A 19708-nucleotide genomic window follows, 5' to 3' on the forward strand; every position below is an offset into this window, starting at 1 on the left:
TACGGGAATCCACTGCACGGCCTAATGTTACTAAACATAATGATAAACGTCTAGTGAAAATCTCATGCTAAATAGTTTGCACCAAATAAGTTTATGTAATAATATCCAGTAATTATAATGGCGTCTGCTTTTTATTAGTAAACAAGGCAAAGTCATTTGCATATTTCCACTAAATACACTTTATTGACCTATTTTAGACACTTAAGGCTAGATTTACTAAGCTGCGAGTTTGAAAAAGTGGGGATGTTGCCTATAGCAACCAATCAGATTCTAGCTGTCATTTATTTAGTACCTTCTACAAAATGACAGCTGGAATATGATTGGTTGCTGTAGGCAGCATCCCCACTTTTTCAAACCCGCAGCTTGGTAAATCTAGCCCTAAGTGTCTAAATTAACACTATAAATCAATGTGTATGATCCATGTTTAAATTAGATACAACTTTGCATTAAGCTTTAAAAGAGCGCTGTTGAAATGCACAATGGAGCTGCAGTTGTTATTTTTGTCAATTTTCAGTGTGTTATAGAACAGCAGACGGCTGAATTACGACGAATTAGCTGAGATTGGCATTATACAGAAGGTGGCATAATGGAAATAATACATTTTAAAGACAGGTTGGTAGAAAGAGGGAATTGTATACGTTTCCTATAATACTGCTTTACAGCACTGGGGTCATGAGTTCAATTCCCGACCATGGTCTTATCTGTGAGGAGTTTGTATGTCCTCCCCGTGTTTGCGTGGGTTTCCTCCGGGTGCTCCGGTTTCCTCCCACACTCCAAAAACATACTGGTAGGTTAATTGGCTGCTAACAAATTGACCCTAGTCTGTGTGTCTGTGTGTGTGTGTTAGGGAGTTTAGACTGTAAGCTTCAATGGGGCAGGGACTGATGTGAATGAGTTCTCTGTACAGCGCTACGGAATTAGTGGCGCTATATAAATAAATGGTGATGATGATGATACTGAGATATAGATATTATGATTCCAAATAATCATATTAATATAACTAAATAAGTTACTTCTGCTTAAACTTACTATAAAATGACATCTGTTACATGAAGCCAATGATGCCCAAACTGATACACGTCAGTTGCTGCACGGTGAGTGTCCCTCTAACCTTCCAAAGGGCCACACGTTACCCTTAATCTCAGTAATAAGTTAAAACAATAAGTGTTACAAGCTATAACAAACATATCTGACAATAAAGGAGGGAGGAGCTGGGGGCCGTAGTGGAAGGCTAAGAGGGCCGCATCTGGCCCTGGTGCCACTCTCTGCCCATCACTGCTATAAGCCCCGCAATTCCAGCTTTGTTTGTAAACGGGTTTTGTTTTCCATCAAGCTTGCAGCATAATTATTTCTGGGTTATCCGTTTGTCAGTAAAGGTTTCACTTTACTACCGAACGTCTTGTTTCTGCTACACACAAGAGGCCCCCATAACTCAGTTCTCCATTTACTCCATCTCCCTCCTATCTGTGTGCTGCACTAAACATGTAATAGCAGCTAATTAATAGTGTAATTAGCTGTTGGCCTCTGTCATCTGCTCCCAGCAAAGCCCGAGGTCAGGATAAGATTTACAGTCATTTACCTGCTCTCACCAGACATTGTTTGAGATTTAAGGTTTGTTTTCAAAACACGTTTTGCTGCCGGATGTTATTACAGAATTTCAGTCATCATAAGAGCCATGAAAAGCTGTTACTTCTAGAGATTAATTAAAATAATTGACAGGCACTTAAATAAGTAGTGACATAAACAAGTATAAAATAGTAGTTTAAACTTAAACTGCAGAGACATGCAGTAGATTACAAGCAAAGGTTTCAAAGAGATGTCCACATATCCCGCTACATTACAGACAGCTGTAACCCTGCCCACATCGCTAGGATAACGTCCTAATGGGACACGGTACAGGTCAACAAGCTAACACTATAGTCCATTGAGACCAGGCGCGGGCTGGCAAGTTTCAGCCCGGGGGCGCACAGGCGGCCGCATCACATGACCAGCCCGCCCCTGGTTGAGACATTACTCAACTTGCCCCAGTGCATTAATCCAATCGACCAATTTACACATAGCACTTCAGCGGAGCAAGACCGAAAACCTGTCAATCAGTCTCTGCCTGCTTGGATAGAAGAGAAACACTTCCCCACTAGCATAGCAACCTGCTACAGAGGAGTGGAAGAAAGCCTTCTGGACATGTTTAGTTTACAAACACTTCAACTGTTTCATGTGTAATATTCATCTCTGTATAGACAGCCTTTGATATATATTAATGTCAAATAGTACATTAAATTGCTATTTAACATTTAGCTTAGGGGAGGGGAATCTCCTTTAATTAAAGTATTAGAACTGAAGATATGAATCAGAAAGTGTTGTGGCATACGGTGAACAACTTTAAGTGCTGCCATCAAAATGACTAGTCATACAATTAGAAATCTAACATTAATGGTGCATTCCTGGTAAAGGCAAAAATGTTTGAGACATTAGTCACATATGATCATTCAGTGCCTGTAATCACCAACTGCCCAGAGCCTGGAACTAGCACAGTGCCTGTAATCACCAACTGCCCAGAGCCTGGAACTAGCACAGTGCCTGTTATCACCAACTGCCCAGAGCCTGGAACTAGCACAGTGCCTGTTATCACCAACTGCCCAGAGCCTGGAACTAGCACAGTGCCTGTAATCACCAACTGCCCAGAGCCTGGAACTAGCACATTGCCTGTAATCACCAACTGCCCAGAGCCTGGAACTAGCACAGTGTCTGTAATCACCAACTGCCCAGAGCCTGGAACTAGCACAGTGCCTGTTATCACCAACTGCCCAGAGCCTGGAACTAGCACAGTGCCTGTTATCACCAACTGCCCAGAGCCTGGAACTAGCACAGTGCCTGTTATCACCAACTGCCCAGAGCCTGGAACTAGCACAGTGTCTGTAATCACCAACTGCCCAGAGCCTGGAACTAGCACATTGCCTGTAATCACCAACTGCCCAGAGCCTGGAACTACCACAGTGCCTGTAATCACCAACTGCCCAGAGCCTGGAACTAGCACAGTGTCTGTAATCACCAACTGCCCAGAGCCTGGAACTAGCACAGTGTCTGTAATCACCAACTGCCCAGAGCCTGGAACTAGCACAGTGTCTGTAATCACCAACTGCCCAGAGCCTGGAACTAGCACAGTGCCTGTAATCACCAACTGCCCAGAGCCTGGAACTAGCACATTGCCTGTAATCACCAACTGCCCAGAGCCTGGAACTAGCACAGTGTCTGTAATCACCAACTGCCCAGAGCCAGGAACTAGCACAGTGCCTGTAATCACCAACTGCCTAGAGCCTGGAACTAGCACAGTGCCTGTTATCACCAACTGCCCAGAGCCTGGAACTAGCACAGTGCCTGTAATCACCAACTGCCCAGAGCCTGGAACTAGCACATTGCCTGTAATCACCAACTGCCCAGAGCCTGGAACTAGCACAGTGTCTGTAATCACCAACTGCCCAGAGCCAGGAACTAGCACAGTGCCTGTAATCACCAACTGCCTAGAGCCAGGAACTAGCACAGTGCCTGTTATCACCAACTGCCTAGAGCCAGGAACTAGCACAGTGTCTGTAATCACCAACTGCCCAGAGCCTGGAACTAGCACAGTGCCTGTAATCACCAATTGCCTAGAGCCAGGAACTAGCACTGTGCCTGTAATCACCAACTGCCCAGAGCCTGGAACTAGCACATTGCCTGTAATCACCAACTGCCCAGAGCCTGGAACTAGCACAGTGCCTGTTATCACCAACTGCCCAGAGCCTGGAACTAGCACAGTGCCTGTAATCACCAACTGCCCAGAGCCTGGAACTAGCACATTGCCTGTAATCACCAACTGCCCAGAGCCTGGAACTAGCACAGTGTCTGTAATCACCAACTGCCCAGAGCCAGGAACTAGCACAGTGCCTGTAATCACCAACTGCCTAGAGCCAGGAACTAGCACAGTGCCTGTTATCACCAACTGCCTAGAGCCAGGAACTAGCACAGTGTCTGTAATCACCAACTGCCCAGAGCCTGGAACTAGCACAGTGCCTGTAATCACCAATTGCCTAGAGCCAGGAACTAGCACTGTGCCTGTAATCACCAATTGCCTAGAGCCAGGAACTAGCACTGTGCCTGTAATCACCAACTGCCTAGAGCCAGGAACTAGCACAGTGTCTGTATCCATGACCATGTTTCCTTATCAACAGCTACAATTCTTATTCTGCTATCTTATCACATCTTTATACACCAACACGGCTATAAGCCTAATTGTGACTGCACCATGCATGCTCCGGCTCCGGGTCCTGCGCTTATACCAGGCGCTGGGTCCAGAACATCCATCCCCTCTCTCAGCCCCTCCACCTCTTCCCATGCAAACTGCACTACTATAGGGGAATGCAGCAGCTTCGTCATGACAACAAACTACAGGGGGGAGTGGCTTTGTACCTGATTAGCATCTTACAAACACTGCACTGCTACATCATGGACTCTCCAGTGTCTATGATGGACAAGGTGATACCTTTACTTACTGATAAGTTGAGAATGTTCCAGAATGTTTATTTTCAAGCGTGAAAGTTGCAATTGACAAATAATAATAATAAATAAATACGTTCAAATATATTTTGCATACAAAAATATGAGAATAGTTTATACGTGTGTTTACACATGTACATATGTAATGTACATGGTAATAAAAGTTGTTGTTTTTTTAACATATAAATATACCCACACAAAAAATGCAATTACCATCCATTAGGTCTATTATACAAAAGCATTTGGGGGATTTTCTTTGTGTCCAGGTGCTCCCAGACTGTCAGATTTAGTCAAAGGACCCTTTCATGTCGACATTCCCAGACAACCCTGGGCATGCCTGGGATATAAGACGTTCCAGGAGAGGAGCCGTGTGTTACTGAGAGCTCCTAGGTAAGACGTGCGCTCACTATGCCATGTTGTGACACGGATAAACCTCTGCTCTGCAGCGATCCTGTTGCCTGCAGGAGTTACACACTGGAGAACCCAACACAGACGTGTCTGTGCCGAGAACCTTATCAAGTTCTAACAGCTCCGAGATCCTCCAGGATCCTCAGCAATAACCACACATGGTCTCTGAGAGGAGCGAAGACACAACATGAGGTTCACAGCCAGTGACCCTGAGAACAGGAAGGCAATATTTGTGTTTGGGGGGGCCATACATGGGTGCGAGGTACGGAGGCTCCACCAGCGCTCTCCTTCTGCGGGATAACTGCGGTCACTGGGACTATCCACTCTGCTGAGGTCGTTTGGGAAAATTGTGAAAGCCGACGTGGACCAATGACAGCAAACGTTTTAAGGAGAGGTTCCTATTTTGTGTGGCATAGGGGAGGGAACGTGGTTAAGCAAACACGGGGGCCAATTTATTATTGGTGGTGCACACCGCAGCGATACGAAATCTACCGCCACTCTAATTTATGAAGCCAGTGCTCATTGGCGAACACAACCCCTCTAAACTAACTAAAACCTCCTTCACCGGCTACCGGCGAATGGAGGGTCTGACAGTAGTGACTGCTACGCAGGCGCGCTACGATGGGACCGGCGTAATACAAGGTGAGGCTTCTCTAGAGCAATGGTCTCCAGCTACTCTTGAGATGGTGTTAGGTTTTGTAAGGGCGGTGGTGAAAAGCACTGCACAAAAAGGATGGGGTACTTTATTCCGACGAGTATAGACAAAAAAATTCAAATTACTACAACCACAACATGGATTAAATGCAGACTTACATTAGAACAGACGCTTCCGACGGCGCTGCCGTCCAGACCGCTAGAAATTGCGAACAGAATTAATGCCGGAAATTGACCATCTCATCACATAACAGAGCGACATTGAGATTTCTGTATTTAAAGCTGCAAAGGCAGGAGCCGGTGACTAACCCTAACCCTTAGATTAAATTGTCCAGTTGCCGGGTCCAGCCATTGCCGCTTTAAAATCCACAATCTCAATACTCTGTTTTGTGACGGAAAGTGAAGTGCCGGCGGGCAGTATGTTCGCAATTTCTAGCCGTCTGGATGGCGGTGTCGTCGAAAATGTCCTCTGTGTGTTTTAATGTAAGTCTGCATTTAATCCATGTCGCTGTTATAGTAATCTGATTTTTTTTTATCTATATACTCGTTGTCGGTAATAAAGTCGTCGGAATAACGAGTACCACCGCCAAAAGGCCAGTGGGGCATGCTTGCACTTGTAGTTCCACAACAGCCGCAGAGCCACAGAGTAGCCAAGAGCTTTTGAACTATAATAAAGTCGAATTATACTGAAATAATCTTTTTTTATTTCACGGAATCAAGAGCTTCCAGGAGTTGACATCATTTCGTTATTACAGTTATTCTACAATTCTCTTCACAGACCTCAATCTCTGACATCACTAGAAATATTTTATTTTTTCAAATACAGTCCTGATAACCTAAAATAATTCAACCCATCACTTCATTAACAATGGCAGAAAAGTTATACATTGCCAATAAACTGCAAAACAGCAATTCCTGCAAGTGTAGTTTTAGTATTATACCTTTCTGAATATCCATAACTGTAGAATATCCAGTTTATTTTTGCAACATGCTAAATGTCACACTCAATCTAACATAAAAAAACAAACAAAAACCCAGATGTATAAGACTTTGGCTGTTGGCAAGAGTGACTCCATCTTTGCCAGCCCAGTCCGACGTGTCTAGTATATTGTTCAACACTCGAGTGCAATTATCAATATGCATTACTTTAACACAAACTTCACTTTCAACCCTACAAAAACAAGGCGCTGGAGCTGGCCCTGTCTCTGTAGATCCGCTAGCTGATGTGTCCAAACACATTCGGAGCTGATAAAATAGCAGTTATCTTCTGTTGTTGACAAGGCATCGTCTAGACTTGTCTGTTTTGGGGTTATTTTATTCCATTTTTTTTTTTTTTTGCTTTAAAGGAAATGATTTGCCCAAACAATTACGTTTTCCCACCCATGTCCCCCCCTCCCCTTTCTATTGTGCATTCCAGTCTGTGCAAAAAAGGACCAAACTAAACTTGCCTGTGAGTGTAATAAGATGGAACCACCAACCAGGCAGCAGAGAGAGGCAGAGATGGAGCCTCAGGCTGTTCATTTCTCTTACACTCCTACCAGGCAGCTGGATCTGGGTCCTGGGACAGGTTGGGACAAGATATCGCCACAGAAGTGATAATAACGTGTCTGTCATTCTACCTCGACATGTAGCATCTTGCAGACCGCAAATACCGTTAACTGGCTTGAGTGAATCTGTTATGACAGATCCTGGAAATAACGCAGGGATTGCAATACATATCTGAATGTTTTACTAACCAACATGAATTATTTTATTTCTTTTTACCTTTTTTGGTACTGTTCTTAAACAGCACAAGAAGAGAGTCAACCAGCCTGGTCGCAGGCAAACCTTCCCCTAGGGATCACGGGAGAAATGGGTACCCTACCTTATAGGGTAGAAGCTGCAATACATTGACTTATGTCCTAAGTGCGTTAACCTGGACTAACTTAATCGAACAGTCACAAAATGTAAAAACAAATCATTGATTTCTTAAAGAGTAATTCTATTTTTTGTAGTTTGGTTATTATTTAATAGCACATGTGTAAGAAAAACAAAATATATAAATCAGATTTTGGGGTCTATTTATCATATAGGGAACAACGGGGGGAAAATTATAGCGAGTGAAGGCTTTATTACCACTGCGATAGAAAATCTTCATAATGAAGGTGTCTTAACAAATAGACCCACTCTTTTGCTCAAAGCGTACCCGTATTTACTATTCTAACTAGACAGTTGCTGGGGTCTGTTTTTATACACTCTGACGCCAGCAACTGCTTAGTTAGAATTGGTAAGAGAGGAACAATCTGTGCACCAAATATAAGACTTTATAACAAAGTCTGACATCTATATTTTTTTTTTTTGCAAAATACAAAAATGTATTATTCAGCTGTAACAAATCTATTATTTATTTTTCAATCCCCGGGTTAGTTGTTTCAACATTGATTCAGGCTAGTATATCTGGAAAATGAGTGTGAAAACTAGGATGAACAGATGAATGTGTCACTGTAAGTGGTGTTAGTGTCGTCCTCTCCGGAGACACTGGCTGGTGTCCCGTATTTATCTAGAACGCTGCAACAACCCCCCAAATCATTATGCATTAAATGTACGAATGTACCTACAGATGGAACCACTGCTATCCCAAAAGGAAATAGTTCTACACTGATCATCGCTACTCTTAGTCTCATTGATGTGCGCAGAACAATGAGCGGAGATTCCTACCGTAATGTGCACAGTGGACATTGCTGGTAATTGAACCCCCCACTAATTTTGGATTCTCTATAAAACCATTAAAAACGTGATCTCGACTGTTAACTGAAATTAGTTCCATGTTAATGTATGTGATCTAGAACAGCTTCCGGTGGCATTAATTTGTTGGCTCATGAACACCAACTTTCAGCTTTTACTGAATATGCTGCCCTTTCTTTTGATTCCTTTGTTTCAGCAAAGACTTTATACCATCCAGGCAAAGTTGCTTGTGGCCCTTGGGCAGGTGGGGAGTTTGACCTGTCAAACCGTAACGCAGGTGTCCTAAGACGAGCTCGGGGAGGACAGAAACCTCCCGTGGAGCAGAAGGGCACAGATCTGCTCTGTCCTGTACATTGGATCTGATTCTATCCCTAGAGCAGCTATGTGTTGGATGCAAGGGCAACAAGAATAAACACCCCTGGCTGGATATTATAAAGCTCTTGCTGGAGAACGGATAGGGACGCCAGAAAGTAATGTAGGTTAATTGGCTGCTATCAAAAATTGACCCTAGTCTCCTTGTCTGTCTATCTCCCTCTTTGTTTGTCTGTGTGAGTGTGTGTCTATATTAGGAAATGTAGACTGTAAGCTCCAATGGGGCAGGGACTGATGTGAATGAGTTCTCTGTACAGCGCTGCGGAATTAGTGGCGCTATATAAATAAATGATGATGATGATGATGTATATAGTAATAGTTGCAGGAGGGCACATAGAAGCCAATACAGTAAAGTAATCTGAAGGTGAATAAACCCTGCAGTAACAAGTAACATTAGTGTTCATTGTCAGACCTGACCGAGAGACAATGAGGCCGAACGTTTACCAGGAAGACGTCGAATATTCTGCTGGAGACAAATGATTCTTACTCTTGGAAATATTCAATGTAGCACTAAAGCAAGCTCAGGCAACCTGTGGATCTTCAGCTAAAGTGGAACTACAAGTCCCAGCATGACGGCCATAATTCCACAACAACAGGTCACAGACTGCCTACTAAAGAGTTAAAGGGAAAAAAAAATTATATTACCAACATTTACTAATGGAATTAATGAACTAGCAATAAAAGACAATCATGTTAAGTAAAGAAGAATACATTTAATATTCATTAGGGTTTCTTTGTTCCTTCTTGTCCTATAAAACTAATAGTATCATGTATTTTGTAGGCAGAAGCAGCCCTGGTACATTATCTATAGCGCTAGAATAATATTTCTTATTATTTCAACCAATATAAACATGGGAGTTACACTGATAAAAACCACTTTCACGTGTTGCAAACGGGAGAAAGCTGTAATCTCTGATCTATGAACTATTAGTAATAAACTAGGATACAGAGCACTTTTATACATATTGTACTTTAAACAACTAAAAATAAACAGTTACAGCAAATCATTTTCACTATCATACAACTGGCTTCACTCTCATCTTTCATGTGACAATAATAAGAGCCCATTTAAACTAACAAAAACAACAACAACAACAACAACAACAACATATCGTCCTTCATTGTACTAACTGGTCCTATAAATTAGGCTTTCCAAGAACAACACACAGTCAGTGAGGAACACGTGGTGTGAACAACATTTCTCACCATCGCCCTCTAGTGTCTAAACATGTGTATTAACTAGGTTGCTCAGTTGCAAAATCAACACAGTGTGTAAGAATTCTGTGCAAGTGGGATCTGGCTGTGGATGTCCCTAAAAACGACATTTTTTAAAGCCCACCCGTCTACTACATACAGAACTTTTGTGTGTAGACTGAACCAATATACTGGAGAATGCAAGATATCAATTCACTATGAACTAGTGACATCATTGAGGCAACTGTGGTGGATGAGAAAACAGTAAGTTTCATGTCTGGTAGAAATTGCATCAAGTCTGTATGGAGTAAAACACGATGATTCTGCTATAAGTCATAATATCAGTCATGTTTTTCCAGCAAAGCATCAAACAGGCATGTACATGTCATGCCACAATGTAACAATGACATCAGCACATAGTACATAATCCCTACACCATCAGTAGTTACGTTATCTCAGAAAAACACATCCAAAACCTGATACAAATCCCCCCTCTGTCTTATGTGCGGGTAAACTGGACACTCCGTCATATTATCAGGAACAGGATATAATCACTGCTCCTGGGTTGCCCAGTCATGTTGTGTATACAACACACAAGTCTCCTCAAACACTGGAGCTGTCTGGATGCTGACAAACTGCGTTCCTGCACCTGCAGTGTTATTGCGGTACACAAACTGTGTAAATATACACCGTGGATCAGCACAACACATCTTTACTGCTCCATCTCTGGCAGCAAATCCTGACACATTTTCCTTTAGACCAGAGTTTCTTAACTCCAGTCCTCAGCACCTCCCAGCAGGACATGTTTTCAGGATTTCTTTAATCACGTACAGAACTTTCAAACCAGCTGCCGGTATCACAGATCACAGACTGATGTGACAGACGCAATTCCCTTTATCCAACACTTTCTTCAATTGTCTGGTGTAATGATACAGCCAACACTCTGACAAGTTTATATACCGTGCGCCAGGGGAACATTGCTTTTTCTACTGGTTACTTTCCAAGGGTTGGAACTTCCCTTGCTATTCCCCCAGGCTGCCTACAACACCCTCCATTAGGGAGCGCTCACCACCCCCCTCCTTTAACACTCTGATAGATGTTCTTCTTATCACTACAGTCCAAGCCCCAATTCTTCCCCATCTGGGCCAGTCCTACACTAAATATAAACATGAATTCAAAACTGAATTTCAACAAGATTTTGCTACGCTTTATAACTGGGTTTAGTTTTACCTGCACGCAGCTTTTAAAGGCGAGTACTCCCCAAGCAATAGCAGCTACTAGCCAGCGAGGGAATCACTTGACCCAAGTTGGACAGAGAGACGGCTACAAGACGGGTTTACTCACAAAACCATTTGTAACCAAAGACGGCTGTAAAAGTATTAGGAAGGTCATTAAAATAACACTACATCATCTCCGAGAGATCTGTCATTTTCACCCCCTGACCTTCCTCTTTGAAAGTGGTCAGAGCATGAAATTATAAAGCAGAGAAGTGTTTTAAACTGTATTTATAAAGATTATGCTGATAAAACAAGACTGAAGGGAACACAATAAGTGCGGTCATGCTGATACAAGCCCCAGCAACTCCACACAGCACCCAGGTCTGAAGGATCCCAGCAAGTAGACGGGGCCGTGCGTGTTCCATCATGCATGCCAAGGATTAGGTTCTCAATCTGCTCTGTAAAACAGGGGACAGGGGCTCTATGATGCATCGTTCCATATGCTGTAGCCCCTCAGTCTTTCCAATTAGCACCAGGAGATCTTGACTGGATCTCTTACAACCAGAATTTATCATGACCTGATCTCCAGTACATAACTGAACTATTTGTCATTAATGGGAACATACATGACGTCATCTTAATGGCGACTAGCCCATGGTTCCCACATAATGGGCAGGAGTTGTGTCTGGGTATGTTGGATGCCAGGCTTGTGCCATCCGGGTCTAAGACTGCACTGCCCAATAGGCAGCACTGACATAGAAATTATATAAATTGTATAAGTCACCCGGGGGTGAAAAAAAAGTGCATTGCCAGGACCTATAGCAAAAATTTGGGTAGGAGCATAGCGATGTGGGCTGAGCCTCCGTTCTCAATACATCATAGCAGGACTGATCTTCTGAGCATGCACTCCACTCTACTCATTTATGATGTGCAGCACGGTGGCTCAGTGGTTAGCACTTCTGCCTCACAGCACTGGGGTCATGAGTTCGATTCCCGACCATGGCCTTATCTGTGTGGAGTTTGTATGTTCTCCCCGTGTTTGTGTGGGCTTCCTCCGGGTGCGCCGGTTTCCTCCCACACTCCAAAAACATACTGGTAGATTAATTGGCTGCTATCAAATTGACCCTAGTCTGTGCGTCTGTCTGTCTCTGTCAGTGTGTGTATATTAGGGAATTTAGACTGTAAGCCCCAATGGGGCAGGGACTGATGTGAGTGAGTTCTCTGTACAGCGCTGCGGAAATAGTGGCGCTATATAAATAAATGATGATGATGATGATGAACAACTGTGGGCAATCCTTTTTGGTGGCTGCGTGCAGCTCAATTTAGGCCAAAGCGCAAAGGTCTGCAGAGGGAGCAAGATGCCGGCATCTACAGGGCTGCAGACATTTTCTGCGTTAAGTTGGGTGTACTGAGGGCGTTTTTCTTGCTAATTGGGGTGCTGGGGCAGGTTAAGGGCCTTTCCTTGCTGCGGGGAGGGGTATATTGCTCTTTTCAAAATCACTCAATTTTTGTATCATCGAGAAATCAGGTCCTTGTCCTATCATTTACATAGAACGTATCCTGTTGCCCAAAATACTATAAAAACACCTTCAAACTCACAGTAACATATTCAATAAAGACAGACCCAGTGTCATTCTCATGAAGAATCAAAACAATAAATGCAACGAAATAGAGAAGTGTTTTAGGAGAAAACCAAAAATACTGGGTCACCTGTAATTTTTTTTTCCTTTAAAATGTTCCTAATGGGCTGCTGAGCCGATTCTCCCCCCCTCACTGATGTGTTAGTGAGGACAGGGCTGCATGTGACAGGGGCAGTGACATGATGTGAGGAGGGGAATGGAGGCAGCAGGAAGCCACAGACTGAGAGTTATATAGTGTAAGGAGCAGTGTCCCCCAGCAGTACAGAGTATATCAGGAGATGAGTGATGTGTTAGTGAGGACAGGGCTGCATGTGACAGGGGCAGTGACATGATGTGAGGAGGGGAATGGAGGCAGCAGGAAGCCACAGACTGATAGTTATATAGTGGAAGGAGCAGGGTCCCCCAGCATCACAGAGTATATAAGGAGATGAGTGATGTGTTAGTGAGGACAGGGCTGCATGTGACAGGGGCAGTGACATGATGTGAGGAGGGGAATGGAGGCAGCAGGAAGCCACAGACTGAGAGTTATATAGTGGAAGGAGCAGGGTCCTCCAGCAGCACAGAGTATATCAGGAGATGAGTGATGTGTCAGTGAGGACAGGGCTGCATGTGACAGGGGCAGTGACATGATGTGAGGAGGGGAATGGAGGCAGCAGGAAGCCACAGACTGAGAGTTATATAGTGGAAGGAGCAGGGTCCCCAGCAGCACAGAGTATATCAGGAGATGAGTGATGCGTCAGTGAGGACAGTGCTGCATGTGACAGGGGCAGTGACATGATGTGAGGAGGGGAATGGAGGCAGCAGGAAGCCGCAGACTGAGAGTTATATAGTGGAAGGAGCAGGGTCCTCCAGCAGCACAGAGTATATCAGGTGATGAGTGATGTGTTAGTGAGGACAGGGCTGCATGTGACAGGGGCAGTGACATGATGTGAGGAGAGGAATGGAGGCAGCAGGAAGCCACAGTCTGAGAGTTATATAGTGGAAGGAGCAGGGTCCCCCAGCAGCACAGAGTATATCAGGAGATGAGTGATGGGTTAGTGAGGACAGGGCTGCATGTGACAGGGGCAGTGACATGATGTGAGGAGAGGAATGGAGGCAGCAGGAAGCCACAGACTGAGAGTTATATAGTGGAAGGAGCAGGGTCCCCAGCAGCACAGAGTATATCAGGTGATGAGTGATGTGTTAGTGAGGACAGGGCTGCATGTGACAGGGGCAGTGACATGATGTGAGAAGGGGAATGGAGGCAGCAGGAAGCCACAGACTGAGAGTTATATAGTGGAAGGAGCAGGGTCCTCCAGCAGCACAGAGTATATCAGGAGATGAGTGATGTGTTAGTGAGGACAGGGCTGCATGTGACAGGGGCAGTGACATGATGTGAGGGGGGGTGGAGGTAGTGATGTGAGGTTCCTGTCACACTGATGCAGGTGTCAAACGCTCCTTAAATGAAACAAAGTTAATACATTCAACTTAATACAGAACTGCCAATATTTCTAAGTAGTAAAATAGATCTGTATTATGCTGTGACAGTTATAGCTTCTTTCTCCAGCTATCGGATGTCACTCAGAGCACAAAGGACTGTATTATGGGCCAGTTATCTTGGGTGAGACTTTGAAGTGGGATTTACTCCATGTTAAGTCTGCAGAGTGTCCTGTCTCACCGAGCCTCAGGCTAAGTGAGATGAATGAAGCAGTTACCTGTTACCCTGGACTATGAAACAACAACAATCTATAGGTTGTGCTGTGTACATTGTAAGGGATGAATTACAACAAACGTGGGATGTGTTATGTTACAAACAGCACACTATACACAACATCACTGACACCAGGGAAGGGCAACAAAACAGCAGCATCCGTCTATATCGGGATGTCCAACGGGCCGGGTTAGGGCCGAGTGTTATTATCTTAGCTCTCGGTGTTACCTCCAGCTATTCCCAGCTCTGTATAAATCCTATCCGGTCCTGGACGCATGTATTGTAATAATATACGTAGTCCTGGTCCTAACAGGTTGGACTCACTATAAAGGTGACGTCACATAGATGATTTTTATAGCAACTTCTTCGAACTGCACATGCGCAATTGATCTATGAAGAGGAGCGAAGATCACCTGGAGGAGATCCAGAGACCGCACATTACGAAGAGGGGGGTAAGTGTGATTTTTTATCACAGAAACATCAGTTTATCGGAACCGCTGTCTCTGGGACCAGTTTTTCATAAATTTGAGAAATAGTTCAATCCTAATCCATGCGATAAGGATTGATAACTATATTTAATTTTTGCCGAACATTGATAAATGTGCCCCTATAGGCGACTACTTTAACGCTGTTGCGTCAGGATTTGTGAGTCAGTGCGGCGGTTTGTAGACAGAACTGGATCACTATCCGCAGTGTGTTCCCCGCATGTTCTGCACCACAAATTGTTATGTGGTTTATGTTGGTTTTGTCTGCACATCCTACACCAGTGATAAGCGACCTGCTACACTTCACTGGCCACACGGGCGGCCTCTATCCTTCATAGGTCCGCACATTACCCTTAATATCAGTAATAAGTTATAACACTGCATTTAATGACAGAAAGAGACACCTATCTGTAATAACAGATCAGCAGGTGGTTTATACAAGTGCGACAAACACATTTGACAATACAGCAGGAAGGAGCTGGGGTCGCTGGTGAAGGATCTGTTACTCATCACTGACATAAAATGACTCTGCTGTCTACACTAAGGGTGTTTTGCCAGGTGATATGGGTGGACCGAGAATTTGTTTTTTTTGTTGTTTTTTTTTTTTTTTGGGGGGGGGGGGGCATTTTGCATAGCCACACCCCTCATTCACTATGGATGGCCCCGCCCCCTTCCCTCTCGATGATTGGACCTCTCAGCATCAAGGTATGAAGATTACCACTAGGAGAGGTGATTGCCACGATCACCCCCCCCCCCCCCCCCTCTGGATCCGTCAGTGGTGATGCCATACTGTTATACGGAGCCGGATGGGGTGGGCCATATGCATAAGGAGCGCTGTTGGGGGAGATAATGTTTGGTTTATTTGTTTAAAAAAAATGTAGTTTCTAACAAATTGCCCACTCCTCCTAATATTTAAATCCCAAATCAGGGACAAATGACTGTACACAATGCCCCCATCTAATTTGAGGAGGCGACACTTCCTTGGGCAGGGCGTGAGGATTGCGTAATGGAAAAATGTCGCAAAGTCCAACTTTCTGCCTCCTTAAATCCACCTCTTCCATTAAATAAGACAATCATTTATGTCCTAACTACTGCTCAGTTTGACAATATTGGCTGGTGCAAACTTCAAGTCCTCTATACGCACCAAGGAATTCCTCTAAAATATAACCTCTGCTCCCCTTTTTCTCTTTCAATAATCACCTATGCCTACATCATACTTGCCAAGTCTCCCTGAATGTCAGGGAGACTCCCTGAAATAGGGGTGATCTCCCTCACTCCCTGAAGAGTCTGGCATTCTCCCTGAGGCTGAGCCAGTACAAGACGTGGTTGGCTTCGCCATCCGTGGCATGATGACACCGTTCAGAAATTGTGTCCTATGTCCATGCATTGATGCCTATGGAGGTGGCCATTTTCATGGAGACCAAGAGTTAATCAAAGACTGACAGGTAAGACAACATGACTTCAGTAATGGAGACAGAAATGTAAAAGACACTTCGGTCTCTAGAGATTCATTAGCTGCTGTTCTTTAACACATAGTTGCCTACTCTGCCAGAATGTCTGGGAGACTCCCGCATTTCTGGGAGACCTCCCGGGAGAGCAGGGCAACCTCCCGCAATAGATAAGTGGCGGGGGCGGGGCTTAATGATGCAAATATAGCGTCATCTTATGATGCGTTTAGTCAAAACCCCGCCCCCGCGCACCCACCTCCCCCGGGATCTCCGTGAAGCCAACAAGGAAAAGTTGACAAGTATGGCCTACACACAGTGCAGGAAGCCATTTTGTGGGATGAACCAATATTGATGCTAAAACTACCCATAGTTCCACTAGGATCTGGTGACATCACTGAGGCGCATGTGAGTTACACAGGAAAGACAGCCATATTGTGGGGGGATTCACCATCAGAGTCGCCTATCAGTTCCCTAAGAACAAGTGACAGTAACAATGAGACATTTTTTGTCACTAGCTCCTAGTGAATTGATAGGCTGCATGCTCAACAATATTGTGTTCATGGCTGCCTTCGTTGCGTGCCTCGCTGCTTCCTTGTGATTGGTGGATTTGAATATTGGTTCAGCCCACAAAATGGCTCCCTCCATTGTGTGAAGACAATAATTTTGAACGCTTGTATCACATTAATACATCACCCTCTCTAACTAGCCCATGATATGCTGGGCTTACTCTGTTTCTGGAAAGAATATACTGTATAATGCAATAAATATTATAAAATATAATTGTTCTGTAAATATAATACACTGTGTTATATAATTAATATACCTCCTCGTTTGTAAAGTAGAACTGCGTAGAATTAACTTCCAACCTAACTTTGTATCATGACCTCTCACCTGCCGGCTTGGAAAACTTTTAGGACTTTTTTGCTGTTGCAATAATTTAATAATAACAAAGTAAAACAGCTTATAAATAAATACAATATGCAATATTGAAAAAGAGATATGGAATATGAAAATAAAGTAATATTTTAGAGAACAGCCACAGAAATGCACTTACAGCCGTCATTGATAGAGTATGTCTGTTATACTCCGCTATATATGGCATCTATAGAAAAACCGTGTAGCTCTTCCTTTACATTGCATATAAGTTAGGGACAACATTCCTCTTTTGTTTATGAGTTTTTGGGGTTTATTCTATAAACATGTAGTAAAGAAGATGTAAATATTATTATACAAAGTGAATTTTCTTAAATGTTTTATGCATTTTTATCATTAGATAACATCTTCGTCGTGGACTCTAACGTTTATAAAAATAACATTAGGAACGATGAAAACATTGTCTTGTAAAAGTGTAGCTTTAAAATGAATTACATGCACAAAGTAGTGTTCTTATCATTAAACAAGTTGATACTTTAAAGTGTTTTTCTGCCCCAAAACAACGTTTAGCACAATACACATTTTATTCCACTATAAATAAAATTATTTTTAACAACACTTTCAACCTGTTAAATCCAATTTCATTCTGCAAGTAGTTTTTTTTTTACTTTTGAAATCACATTTTGGCATAAAACATTTGATAGAATAGTCCACTTTGACTTAAAATGTATATTTACTCAGAATTCACGGTTCATGTGTCCCAAACATAAGTATTAGAGTGAAGGTATTCATTCCTTGTAAGTTATTTGAAACCCAAAAATAAGGATGGGGAGTAACCTCCGCATCACTACCGTGTCCTTGTTATCAATTCCGAAATTACGGGAGCTCGAAACCTTCAACAGAATCATCAGTCTGATAACGAAGAAGATGATAACCAATCAGTGAGAGGAGAAGGATCGACAACTCTCAGGCTGATCAGCAACATACACATCGTCAACACAGCAATGTTCCGTAAGAGTTCTGGGGTTTGTAGCACAGATGCAATCTAGTATATTGTTACTATATCTGACAATGAGGTACCAAAGAACTTATTTAATGGTTACGCCAAAAGCCGACAGCTTTAGTTACAATTAAAATAAAAGCAATTATTAACATTGGAACTTCAGAATTTGGGGTGGGGGGGGGGGGGGTAATTTATTATAGAATAGTTTGAGATACTGCGTATTAAAGCTGGATGATAATTGATGATGCCCCACAATATATCACACTACTCAATAATATATCACATGGTCCTATAGGTTTTCGAACCCTCCACGAAACAAAACCTATTGAGTGAATGCACCACGTGAGCTAACAATCTAACATCACCCTAGTATAATAGGCAGCTGCATTGCTTGCGGTATATGTAGATGGATGCAATATATAAATACATACATGCGTGTGTCCCCTTTCAAAGTCTAGTTACATCCCACTTGTACAGATACCGTGACTTCCCAGCAATCAGGAAGGTGGTACCTCCATGTATAACGTTTCAAAGCAGTTAGTGACACGGAGAAAATTCACAATATAAACAGATATATCCACAGTAAATAGATGGGTAACTTACAGTCCACGTGGCCGACTTAGCGGTGCTGGATTGCTGAAAGGTGACTTCAAAGGTGTGCGGTCCCGGGTAGTCGGTGTTGGACGGGATAACGGGCGCGGGAGACATGGCGTCAAAGGTGGAGCTGGGCTGCGAGTACGGGGAGTGCGTGGGGACATTGGCGCTGTGCTCGGGGTTGTAGGGACTGGTGGAGGCTGCCCGGCTGCCGGTGGTCTGATCCATGGTGCTGTTCATCAGATTGAACTGGGACTGCAGACGGAGAGAAAAGGGGGAGGAGGGAGATAAAGACACAGGTAAGAGGGGTAGAATCATCAGCTGCATTTTAGAACCCAAGGTGTCTAGTTACAGGATTCTTAAAGGACATGTCGGCTTTGGAGTCATTTCAAAAATTTCCTGGGGGTTTTTTCCTTTTTTTTTTTTTGCAACAGGTCAACACTTGTAAGAGGATAGAGTGACAGGTTTTGTTGTGAGCTCTCTGCGAGTGCCGGAATACCTCTGTGCTAGTCAATACAAAGTGCACTCAGCGGCTTAAAAGGCTGGGGAAAGTCTCAAGGCTCCTGTGCAACATTACAAACTCAACCCGTTGACATCGGATGGAAATGGAAAAAATACATCGTTTACCTCAATTAAAATAGATCTTCAGAATAATTGCAGAAAATATCTAAAATGCAGTTTTTTGGTGAAGTTCATAAAGATATGATAACATCTAGACTCCGGTTATCTAAGGTAGGGATTGGCTCAAACTGATCATTGTATGAGGTAAATTCAAACAGCCAATAGCTTGCACTGCATGCTGGGAGTTGTAGTTTATACAAGCAGGGGCCTCTCTACAGTAAGTGTCGGCCTCCATTTTTATGTGAAATACATTGT

The 19708-nt window shown here is 43.5% G+C and overlaps 1 protein-coding gene across 4 annotated transcripts in view; it reads right to left on the bottom strand.

Annotated features, from left to right (window-relative positions):
• The window catches only part of LOC142107027 (tumor protein p73-like), a 119002-nt gene that overhangs the window by 38187 nt on the left and 61107 nt on the right, over positions 1-19708 (bottom strand). For all 4 annotated transcript variants that reach the window (XM_075190154.1, XM_075190152.1, XM_075190151.1 and 1 more), the window contains one exon: positions 18842-19087. In XM_075190154.1, coding sequence (XP_075046255.1) covers positions 18842-19087 — 246 coding nt within the window. The remainder of the gene's footprint in view (positions 1-18841; positions 19088-19708) is intronic.

This window comes from Mixophyes fleayi, chromosome 11 (assembly GCF_038048845.1).
Source record: "Mixophyes fleayi isolate aMixFle1 chromosome 11, aMixFle1.hap1, whole genome shotgun sequence".
NCBI classification, from domain to species: domain Eukaryota; kingdom Metazoa; phylum Chordata; class Amphibia; order Anura; family Limnodynastidae; genus Mixophyes; species Mixophyes fleayi.